Here is an 11,646-nt window from a genome sequence, read left to right as displayed (position 1 = left end):
TGGCAAGAGTTATCCTGCGTTGGATTTCCAGGCTGACATTGTTGATGGTGTTTACGCTGGCTCCAAGATACAGGAAATTATCTACGACTTCAAAGTTACGACTGTCAACAGTGACGTGAGAGCCAAGTCGCGAGTGCGACGACTGTCTGTTTGATGAGATATTTCATCTTGCCTTCGTTCACTGCCAGACCCATTTATGTTGCTTTCTTGTCGAGTCTGAAGAWAGCAGAACTAACGGCGCGGGTGTTGAGGCCGATGATATCAATATCAGCTGTACACTCTTATATCAGATGGTACTTTCTCTATTTAGTTGTGCAGCTTGAATTATTTTCTCCAGAAGCAGGTTGAAGAAGTCGCGCGGTAGGGCCTAGTCGCCTTGTCTGAAACYTCGTTTGGTATCGAACGGCTCRGAGAGGTCCTTCCTGATTCTGACGGAGCTTTTGGTGTTGCTCAACGTCAATTTACGCAGCCGTAATAGTTTTGCGGGGATACCAAATTCAGACATCGCGGCATAAAGGCAGCTCCTTTTCGTGCTGTTGCAAGCAGCTTTGAAATTGACGAAGAGGTGGTATGTGTCGATTCTTCTTTCACGGGTCTTTTCCAAGAATTGCCGCATTGTGAATATCTGGTTGGTTGTTGATTTGCCAGGTCTATTTGCATGCTCCTTATCAGTTCTTCGCCGCCGTGTTTGAATAGCTCGGCCGGCAATCCATCGGCCCTCGCCGCTTCGTTGTGCTTCAGGCGGGTAATTGCTATTCGAATTTCTTAATGGTCAGGCAATGGAATCCATAATTTAAGTATGCTCTGGGCATCGGTGACTAGATCAACTTTGGGGGTTCTACAAGAGTATGCTCCGGTCTTGAAACCTTCGGTATGCCGCCGCATTGTTTCGTAGAATTTTCAAGCATTACCCCTGTCGGCCAGCTTATCAAGCTCTTCGAACTCAGGCATTTCTTTTTCTGTCTGCAAATGCGTCTCGCTTCMTTCTTCAACTCTCGGTATCAGGTAGAGCAGCCTGTTTTCTCTCCGCTGCGACACGGCACTCCTCGTCATACCAGCTGTTCTTTAGCACTTTCCGAAAAGCAATGGTTTCGTGACACAGTTTCCTTATACCGAGTTGTTGACGAGTGCTCTGAGAGAGCAGGAGTGCAAGCTGAGTAGAAAATCGTTCGGCTGTCTGTTGTGATTGCAGCTTCTCGACGTCGAACCGTTGCGTTTTTCGCTGCACAGAGGCGGGTGCGAATCTTGACTGCAACAAGATAGTGGTCCGAGTCGATATTAGGACCTCGAAGCRCACGCAAATCTAAAACACTGGAGACGAGTCTTCCGTCTATCACAGCATGATCRATTTGGTTGGTGGTTTTTCGATGCGGAGACAGCCAGGTAGCTTGATCAATCTTCTTATGCTGGAATCTAGTACTACAGATAACCATATTTCGGGCCCCGGCGAAGTCGATCAGCCTCAACCCATTTGGGGGTGTTTCGTCGYGGAGGCTGAATTTAACATCATGACATCGTGGCGGGGGCAGCTTTCATAAGTTCGCTCCAAACACTCATAAAAAGCATCTTTGGTCACATCGACCTTCTCTTCTGTCGGAGCGTGGGCGCAAATCAGCGATATGTTGAAGAACCTCGCGTTGATGCGGATTGTGGCTAGACGTTCATTCACCGGAGTGAATGATAGTACTCGGCGACGGAGTCTCTCTYTCACCACGAATCTCACACCAAACTTACGCACACCAATGTAGTAAATGCCACAAGGACCTACCCGTCTCTTTCCTTGTCCCGTCCATCGCATTTAGTGGACGGCGGTGATGTCAGCCTTTATTTTCATGAGGAGATCAACCAGCTGAGCAGCGGCACCTTCCCAATTAAGAAACCGGACATACCAGGTGCATGCCTTCAATTCTTAGTCCTTATTTCGTTTTCCATGGTCGTCACCAAAAGGGGGGCCTGTCATCCGAGGCTGTTGGTAGTTTTTCATTGATAGTGTTTTTTTTCGTGCCGGGTCCCAAACCCAGCGCAAAACCCTATGTAGGGGATATTTCGACTTCTCACTTTAGCTCGCCTTCAAATGGATGTTCTTAGGCTACCCAGAGGATACTTGGTCAAAGAGCGGGAGTCGGGAGCTGCTTGAGTCATATGTAAAACTATCGTTGATTGGTCACTCCCAAGTGAATGGCATTCAGAGAACTTTCCTCACTTGCGTGAACTTCTACACATAACTCCATCCTCTCCAGTTCCAATTTAGAGAGARCATTTTTAACGTCCTTCGCTATCGCACTATCGCGCTATGGAAGCTTATTTGTTTTTTTAATCTTCCTATATTTTTCTATGAAAAACTGTCGAAAAAACGGCTAAATTCGATAGTTTTTGTTACAACCAACCGTTAAGTGAACAATACAACTATACTCTTTTTAACATGTTGCGAGAGTAAGAGTACATAACGAAGGCATAGTTGTCAAGGTATTAGGTTACTATAATTTGTTCACGTAAGTCATCATTGAAATTCGACTTAGATTATTCTATTGTGCTGCGCATAATTTTTTCACTTTTATTTGATGACCGAAAAACACGCGATAACTATTTTACTAATGTATGTATGTATTAAGTTACCGACTGGGTTGATATGCCCACTGCAGTATACATTATGTTAACTAAGTAAAAGCAGAACATAAGATATGTGAACGCACCAACCAGTCAGGTAACCATGTTATTTAATGCTTGTATTTGTTCTGGCTGAAAAGCATTCACACCTCTTTATATATAGCGTACATGAATATATTGCCCACAAATGGGTAAATGGGTCACTAGACAAATATCTATTTTTGTACCGTGAACAGGGTATATAAAATTTGCTAAAAATTTTGTAACAACCGGAAGAAAACACCGGGTATCTTTTAAAAATTATACCATGTGTCGTATTTCCAATTAGCCAATTTGATTTGAGAAATTGGTCAGATCGGACAACTATAGCATCTACCATAGTTCGCATACAAATTGACCGACCAAAGTCAAGTTTATGCAGGGAATATTTTGTAATTATGAAGGGTATTATATGTTTCTTCGGCGCAAACAAAATTAGCGTTTTCATTATTATATGTATACATTTTTYATTTATTTAATTTTTTCTAGAATTAAAGAAGGTCTTATTGGTTTCATTTGCTACWGACAAAACTTTATTCAACCCAGATGATTCAAATGATTTAGAGACTGGTTTATTGAGTTGCGCAATCTACTTTTTATTGAATCGTTAAACATTGAATATTTGGTGCTACTTGGACCTGTTCCATTGCGGAAAACTAATTAATGAATATATTTACTTCATTCCTACGTTTTTTTCTTTGCAATCACCCAGCAATTTCTGGCTGTAAAAAGTGGTGGATTTAAAAACATCTTAAACTTTTTTTTACAATTTCAATTTATGTATGCCCTGCTTTACAAATCTAGTTCACTTCTTTATTTTACACATGGTTCTAATTATAAATATATGATAAAAGAGGAAGCGATTTTTTTATTTATATACAATTTATCAGCTGCTTGATGGCGTCAGACCATAAAATATGTGGGGGGAGTTTGTTGAATACATATGAATCTTACGGTCTATTGTACTCCTATACAACATACAATTTTTAATATTGTTTTATATACCATTTAGGATAATATATAACATACATTCGATTTTATTATATTTGTAAACACAAAAGCTAAACTTACGTTTATCAAATTGTTTTACTCCGTGATAGAATTTGTTATAATACACTTTCCCTGCTTTTATTTGTATTCACTTTTAACCTGCCAGCAAGGCACTTAAATACCAATCACTCTTGTATACACATTTAATTAAGTATTAACGTTATACCCTTCAAATGTTATTAAAAATGTAACTTTATATTCTCTATTTAAACATAGATTAATTTCCTTTTTCAAGTTGATAAAATAACCAAAATGTTAATTTATAAAAAAATTATTTGTGATAGACCCAATTAAGTTGGCAGCAATGTTTGTTGACATTCAGAAAGAGGGTTTCAAGTCAAAGTTTTACAATTATAATTATGGTCGATTTGTTGAAAACGGACAGCTGTTTCAGCATGTTGCCATTTTTTTCTTTTCAACTCAAATACTAAAAAAAAAAAATATTTCTATAAAAAATATTAAAAGTTGATTGAAATGAAAGTAAAGTTATTAAAGTGGCTATTCTTTTGCATAATACTTTTTTAATGTGATGAGAGCAATGTTTAAATTTTGTTTTGTATTAATTTTATTTCAATATGAYTTCATAGGTCTGGTAATTTACAGATAAGATTTGTGTTTCTTTTAGCAAGGAACATACTTTGTACATCTGAGAAAAAATTAAAATTTACCAATTAAATTTGTTCAATACAAATTTTACTTTACAATAATGAATTTAATTACAGCCATCAAATTGTACGTGGAAAAAATGTGTAATGAATCAGGGCCTGGAATGAAGACTATTTTGCTGGACAAAGAGACGGTATGTAATTGCGGATTGGAGATACTCAATAATTTTCATAAAATTTATAACTTTAATATCTGTAGACAAGTATAATATCAATGGCTTTCAGCCAATCGGACATGCTTCAACGGGAGGTCTATTTATTCGAACGTCTTGATTCAGGTCGTTCTAATGAGCGCATGAAAAATCTTAAATGCATTGTTTTTATTAGGCCTACTAAACAAAACATACAGCTGTTAGCCGATGAACTCCGCAGTCCCAAATATGGTGCATATTTTATTTGTAAGTAATGACATTGTATGTCCTTTTTTGGATTCGACTCTTATGAACTTAATGAATAGATTTCAGTAACATCATTCCACGCACTGACATTAAATTTCTAGCCGAGTGCGATGAAAGCGAATCAGTACGCGAAGTGAAAGAAGTATACGCAGACTATCTGTGTGTAAATCCAAATTTGTTTTCACTCAACATAAATAGTAGTATGCATCGCCTAAATTGGCTGCCCGACGCGCTTGGTCGCACAGTACAAGGCGTGTTAGCCGTATTATTATCTCTTAAACTCAATCCGGTTATACGATATCGCGCTGGTTCAGTTGTATCACAAACATTGGCAAAGCAAATATACGAGCAAATTTGCAAGGAGTCGAGTCTTTTCGATTTTTCACGCACCCATGAGAATGGCGCAGCACCACCATTGCTGCTTATATTAGATCGTCGTGACGATCCTGTTACGCCGTTGTTGCATCAATGGACCTATCAAGCAATGGTTCATGAACTATTAAACATACATAACAACCGCGTTGATCTCTCCAACATACCGGGTATACCGAAAGATTATAGAGAGCTCGTTTTATCCGGTGATCAGGATGAGTTTTATGGCAATAATATGTACGCAAATTTCGGTGAAATAGGTTCTACAATCAAAAACTTAATGGAGGAGTTTCAGCGTAAAGCTAAGGATCATAAAAAAGTGGAAAGTATAGCTGACATGAAGAATTTCATTGAGACATATCCACAGTTCAAAAAAATGTCTGGTACGGTACAAAAACATCTCTGCATAATGGGGGAATTGTCAGCACTAACCACTAAAAGGAACCTTTTCGAAGTATCCGAATTGGAGCAGGAAGTTGCCTGTAAAGCGGAACATTCGGCACAGTTACAGCGTATACGCAAAATTATAGCCGATGAACGCATATCAGTCGATGATGCTATCAAATTAGTGGCACTTTATGCTTTGCGTTATGAACGACACGCCAATTGTGATACATCTAGTTTATTGCAAATTATTAAAACACGTGGTGGGAAAACAGCAATCGTTCCTAGTTTAATTGAATATGCTGGTACGCATATGAGGCAGGGAGAAATATTCAACTTGGTGCGCATATCCGATGCCGTCAAACTAACCCGAAATTTAATTAAGGTTGTAGGCAATAATTTCGAAAAGAAATTACAATTTGTAATGTATATGTTTTCTAAAATATATTTCTTTATGTAGGGCCTAAAGGGCGTGGAAAACGTGTTCACACAACATACACCACTGCTCAAAGAAACTTTGGAGGAAGTTTTCAAGGGTCGTGAACTGGATCCCATGTACCCGGCCATCAATTCTGAGCTTGTGCCATTCCGTCGTCCACCGCAAGAGGTGGTGGTGTTCATCATTGGCGGTGCAACTTATGAAGAAGCCCTTGCAGTACATCAGCTTAATAATGTCGGTTACAAAGTGATATTGGGTGGCACCACAATACACAATTCAGAAAGTTTCATAAATGAGGTTTTGAACGCCACCGATGGTATGCAATTTAAACACACGAAAACAATGTTAAAATACATTTCCAGTGATAACTATTAAATTATTTTGTTGGACCCTCCAAAAGGCTGTATATAATTCTGTTCTATGTATGTATGTGCAAGCATATATAAACATGTATTTATTAATTCTATAATATTCCTTTATATGCTATATACAATTTATGTATGACTTGTAATCTTATTAGTTATACGTACTATTTATTAACCTACTGTAAGATTGATCGTTAAAATTGGCACCTTTAAAAAGCAACCACAAATTTCCAATGAATGGTGAATTTAGTTAGAAGCTAAACTAATTATTTTCGCTCATTCCCATGAAACAACAAAATCTTTATTTACAAGTTATATATAGTCGCATTTATTGAGTTTTCTTGAGCTTTGTTTTGCTTGGCTTCCTATTTTTAAACAATCTTGCTGTAACGAACGTATGTGACTCTTAGATATATTTTTAACTTATAAACCATTAATAACAAATATTTTGCAAAATATGTATTATTCAATTATTTAAATAAATATAAGTAACCGTTATTTTTAGCTATGGGATGTTAACATTTATCCTTTTGTCAATTACGAAGTCAAAACTGTTCTTATAGTTACTAAGTTTTCTGCAACCGACGTGTAGCGCGACGTATAGGACGATCTGTTGCTGCCGCACCCCCAGCAATCGGACCTGCTCCAGCAGGTGCGGCGGGCGGCGCAAATATATTTGTCACAGTTGACGGTGCAGTAGGAGCTGATGCACCCGCTGAGAAACTAAAGGTCGTTCCGGAAGATTGCTGTGCACCGCTGAAAATACTACTTGCATTTGCTGCTGGCGGCGCTGGGGCATTGCCGGTGCTSCCGAAAGAGAATGTTTTGCTAGCTGGTGCTCCTGCCGTGCTGCTGCCGAAACTAAACGGTGCTGCGGTGGCGATAGCAGTTGTTCCGCCGTTTGTTGATCCACCACCGAATGCGAAAGGTGTGGCATTAGATGATAYTGCTGGCTTATTTCCCATTGTACTAGTGCCGAAAGAAAAGCCTCCGGCTGACGACTTGTTCCCGGCAGCGGCGAATAGATTAGCTGAAGTGTTGGTGTTATTTACCGTTGTAGTGCCGCCGAAGTTAAATGTTTTATTCGTTTGATTGCTGTTAGTACCAGTGACCGCACCGAACGCATTGTTGCTGCTGGCGGCGTTCGTGTTGCCGCCCATTGTACTGCCACCAAATATAGATTTTGCAGTATCACTGGTACTTGCGGCTGCACCACCAAAGTTAAATGGGGTCTTCGCAATGTTGGTGCCGCCTGCCGACGCTGTTGTTGCTGCACCGAATATATTGATAGATGATGTGTTGCAGCCATTGATTGCACCAGCATTGGACGCTCCAAAATTAAAACCTCCAGCGGAGGCATTGTTTGCACCACCTGTTGAGGATGTCGGTGTTGATTTATTGGTATTGCTGCCACCAAATGCAAAAGGAGTGGTTGCTGCCGTTGTTGTAGTGGAGCCGAATACAGGTTTCGAAGTTGCTGCACTGCTAACGCCTCCGAATGTTGGAGTCGCACCAAAAGTAAATGCGGCCGGCTGAATTGGGAGGGCGCTCGCTGGTTGTAAATTGTTAGCATACGCATTGTTGTTGCCAAATATCTTGTTATCGTCCGTTTTTGATGAACTACCAAATGCAAAAAGGTTACCGCCCGAAGGATTTGTGTTGGTTGCGCCACTCTTTTCTTCGCCACCAAAGTTGAAAGCCGAATTACTGGCGTTGCCGTTTGTTGTATTTGTAGTAGAGGTTTTTGTGACCGCTACTTGATTGTTACCACCAAAAGAGAAGGGTGAGTTTGCAGTAGTGGTCACAGCAGTTGGCTTTTGACTTGAAAAAGCGAAAGGATTAGAGGCAGTTGCAGCAGGAGCTCCGGTGTTTRCCGGAGTAACAGCAGCACCACTAAAGGAAAAAGCCGGTTGTGTTGTTGGCGYAGAGGCGTTTTGTGCTGTGCTAGCGGTTGTGGCAAAAGCAAAGGGTTTGGCCACCTCTGTTGGACTCTTAAATGTATTACTCCTTGCAGTACTACCAAATGCATTTGCTGACTGCGCTTTAGACACAGTTGGTTGGACTACCATCGATGGTGCTGAAGTGGTTGTTGCATTAGTTGCGGCGCCAAAAGTAGATGTGCCAGTGGCGATAGTGTTGAAAGCGGTTGCAGATGTAGTACTTGCGGTTAGGGCTGGTGCTGTAATACTGCCACCAAAATTAAATGTGGGCTTGACAACTGTTGCGCTTGTACTAATAGCGTTTGCTCCGAAAGTTATTGCTGATTTTGCTGCTTCTGAAGAAACTGGCATTGCTGTTGTTGTCATAGAGTTTCCAAAGTTGGCAAATGCAGATACTGTTGGCGCTGTTGCTACCGATGTTAAAACTTCTGGTTTCGCTGTTAATCCAAATTTAAATCCGCCAGCACTAATCGACGATGTGACAACAGTAGTTGTTGTTATTGGTGCTACAGTTGTTGAGATGGGTTTAGTAGGGGCTCCAAATGAAAATCCCTGAAGTTGGGGTACAGCAGCGGAAGCTGTCGTGGTGGTTGCGGTTGCGGCATTTAAATTAAATGTAGGCGTGGGTGAGCTTACACTGCTACCAAAATTATTCGTAGGTTTTTGTGGAGTTAATTTAAGACCCACCAGTGGGGATGCTGTTTTTGTAGAGGTACTTGTTGTACTTATTATTGGAGGCGCATTTGTTGAAGCTAAGTTACTGCTTGAAACTGCTGCCGGTGCCAATTTGAAATCGCCAAGTAATGAAGTTGTTGTTGTAGCTGTCGGCATAGACAAGTTTGGTGGGGAACTGCTTAGTGAAACCCCCACTGTTGATGTTAAGGCAGTACTTTTTGCAGTATTATCAGATGCTGAAACAGGTGGAAGCAATGCACTAGTCAATGTTTTATTAGATTTATCTRGATCTTTTATAGTGAAATTAGCCGCAGAGATTGCTGTTACCGTAGAAGCCATTGGTGTCATCTCTTTTCTAACGGATGTATCTTTTTTTGTTGGGGTATTGCTCTCCTTTATTGTGCTAGGTGAATTTTTATTGGATAATTTGTCTACCTCATCGTACCCCTCTTCGCCTTGGTAAATTTCTCCACGCAAACCACTTAGCATCATAGCCAGTTTTGACTTTTGGGTGCGTTCTATCATTGGATTTTTCTTGTTTACTATTGAAGAGCTTTTTTTTGGTTTCACGAATTGTATATCAGCACATTCGTCATCATCTACAGTAACGGTATTCTCTATTATTTCTCCAATATTACCATCTGATTTGGTAAGTTTTGTCGATTCATTATAGTTACGATTAAATAATGTTACTTTCCGTTTTTGCGTTTGATTGTTTAGCAGCAACGGTGGTTCTGACACAGTTCTATTGACTATACCTCCAGTTTCCGTCAATCTGTCAGTACCGTTTTCTATAATATTATGTATTGGCGCAACGCTAGTACTTTGAGATGAAGGTGTCGTTGGTATAGGCGTTATTGGTGTATTACAACTCAAGCTCTGCGTTAAGTGGTGGAATCGCAGATCGGATTGTTGACGATGCATCTTCGATTTTTGTGTCTCATACTCTTCTGTACCACATGGTGGTGACCGTTGTTTGTTTGAACGTTGTTGCTCGTAAAATTTTCGTTTGTTTGCATGTAAGAGACTTGAACTCAGTGAACTGGTTATATCGTTATTCAAACTACATAATCGTTTTTTTGCTATTTGTTCTGGCGAATGTTGAGTTTGTAATGGTAAGCGTACACTTGAAAATGTAGTTCCACAAGCACTATTCATATTTTGGGTATGGGATGAAGGAATAACTATATGCTCACGCTGCCTTTTAAAACTTTGTGATGAAACGGGAATTGATGGAGGATTCATTACCACGCTACGAACACCAAGAGAAGCACTTAACGGATCGTACGATGTATCGTTAATTTCGCGGCTACAGTATTTTTTATTAACGTCTTGTATTCCATCAGAATCCTGAAACAAATATACTTAATATTTTGAGATAGGTAAGCTTCAATGTCTCTGCTTACATCACTATTTATGCGTTTGCGTGAGATCTCTTTCAGTACATCTAAAACACTGCGAGTTGGCGCCAGCTCACTCTCTGTTGGAGGTGGATGCAAAATAGGGCGATTTTCGCTTGATATTTCTTCATCGCTTTTTTGAACACTAATTACAGAATTCGATCGAAGTAAACTTGACAGTGTGTTGCCATAAAAAATTGATTTTTCTAAAAGAAAAAATATAAAATTTTTTTAACTTCTATTAATTTGAGTTACGAAAAAAATAATACTTGGTGGGGCAATTCGTGTCATTGCTACATTTTGCTGTGTTGCGCGGTAAGGTAAATCAGTTTTCTGAAGTGGAGCTATAGAATATTGGCCAGATTTGCTGCACAGATTACTGGACGACTTACTGCGGTTCAGACGCGAGCTACTTTCGTGATATTGTATAATACGAGACACCAACCCACGGCTTTGAACATCTGCATATGTCCTAGAATTGCAAGAGTACAATGAATAAAATAAGTGTTACTAAACCTACAATAACATTATTAACAAGAAATTTTACCTTGGATCAATTTTACTCAGGTTCAGTCTAGCTCTCTGTGGGCTGGCTGCTGTACTTCTGTTTGCACTGCTGCTGTTTAAACAAATGCTTGAATTACTACGATTTTTTTGACTAATAGGACTACCTCCCCAGCGAAATTGATGAGTAGTGCTGTCGGATGAAACATACCATTAAATAATTGTATAGAAAATGCTAGCATTTCTTACCTATTTCTCTCAGTAATGGCACTTGTGGTGCCATTTAAGTTTACACATGTTGATTCTGCAATTGGATTGGGTAAAGTTGACATATTTAAACTAAAACGTCTGTCCATTGCTCCATTCTTGTCCATGACGCACTCGTAAAACTAGTTTTTAATTTTTCTCTAAAAATAATTTGAGGCGCGCAAATGTCTTACGATAGAAAACATACAAAATAGACGATTTTTTTTTTTATATTGGTAATATTTTATTATAAATTCCACTAATGTGCAAAATCTAATTATATTAAACTCTTTACACAAATTTCGCAAAAATTCGAAAATTTGTCTTGCAACGTGATGGTCTTAATTCCAAACGTCAAGGAGGCAAACGCGTCTGGCATTGCCAATGTTATATTTCAAATGAACTCGTAATATTTTCCCAATTTGTTCAAATAACGTAAATTATGGCCAGAGAACGTTTATAATATGAAAAATAATATTATAAACGTTCTCTGGTGATGATATACGTTCTCTGATTAGCTTATGGAGTTGCCAACATATGGAAATAATGCACCCAATAAAAT

General features: G+C 39.3%; 3 protein-coding genes across 4 annotated transcripts in view; 1 reads left to right on the top strand and 2 right to left on the bottom strand.

The window, feature by feature from the left end:
* Positions 1-3,978, bottom strand: part of LOC108967467 (HEAT repeat-containing protein 5B) — a 27,886-nt gene extending 23,908 nt beyond the window's left edge. The window contains exon 1 of the mRNA XM_018930897.1: positions 3,718-3,978. The gene's annotated coding sequence lies outside the window, so the exon portion shown is untranslated. The remainder of the gene's footprint in view (positions 1-3,717) is intronic.
* Positions 3,979-4,270: 292 nt separating this feature from the next.
* On the top strand, positions 4,271-6,510 carry LOC108967480 (vacuolar protein sorting-associated protein 45). 2 transcript variants are annotated; one of them, XM_018930924.1, is made up of 5 exons: positions 4,271-4,288; positions 4,419-4,495; positions 4,561-4,759; positions 4,819-5,900; positions 5,976-6,510. In XM_018930924.1, the coding sequence occupies exons 2-5, from the start codon at positions 4,442-4,444 to the stop codon at positions 6,327-6,329; spliced, it is 1,689 nt and encodes a 562-aa protein (XP_018786469.1). In that variant the 5' UTR covers positions 4,271-4,288; positions 4,419-4,441; the 3' UTR covers positions 6,330-6,510. The 2 variants fall into 2 exon arrangements, with proteins under 2 accessions (XP_018786469.1, XP_018786467.1); XM_018930922.1 differs by lacking the exon at positions 4,271-4,288 and having other exon boundaries at positions 4,311-4,495.
* A 109-nt stretch (positions 6,511-6,619) lies between these two features.
* Positions 6,620-11,582, bottom strand: LOC108967479 (mucin-19). Its single transcript, XM_018930921.1, has 5 exons — positions 11,088-11,582; positions 10,882-11,031; positions 10,604-10,806; positions 10,341-10,540; positions 6,620-10,284 (listed from the first exon to the last, which is right to left on the bottom strand). Exons 1-5 carry the CDS (start codon positions 11,210-11,212, stop codon positions 6,886-6,888), a joined length of 4,077 nt encoding a protein of 1,358 aa, XP_018786466.1. The 5' UTR covers positions 11,213-11,582; the 3' UTR covers positions 6,620-6,885.
* Between the last annotated feature and the right edge of the window lie 64 nt (positions 11,583-11,646).

The sequence above is a fragment of the Bactrocera latifrons genome, unplaced genomic scaffold (genome assembly GCF_001853355.1).
Source record: "Bactrocera latifrons isolate USDA-ARS-PBARC rearing strain unplaced genomic scaffold, ASM185335v1 scaffold_189, whole genome shotgun sequence".
NCBI lineage: Eukaryota > Metazoa > Arthropoda > Insecta > Diptera > Tephritidae > Bactrocera > Bactrocera latifrons.
Note: the sequence above shows the minus strand (reverse complement) of the source record. Positions and strands in the feature narration are given on the sequence as shown.

Excerpts from the sequence above, each read along its gene's own strand:
- LOC108967480 (XM_018930922.1), top strand. The coding sequence starts at position 4,403 with ATGAATTTAATTACAGCCATCAAATTGTACGTGGAAAAAATGTGTAAT. Across the intron at positions 4,496-4,560 it reads TTTTGCTGGACAAAGAGACG|ACAAGTATAATATCAATGGC; the intron begins GTATGTAATTGC and ends TAATATCTGTAG. Across the intron at positions 4,760-4,818 it reads ATATGGTGCATATTTTATTT|ATTTCAGTAACATCATTCCA; the intron begins GTAAGTAATGAC and ends CTTAATGAATAG.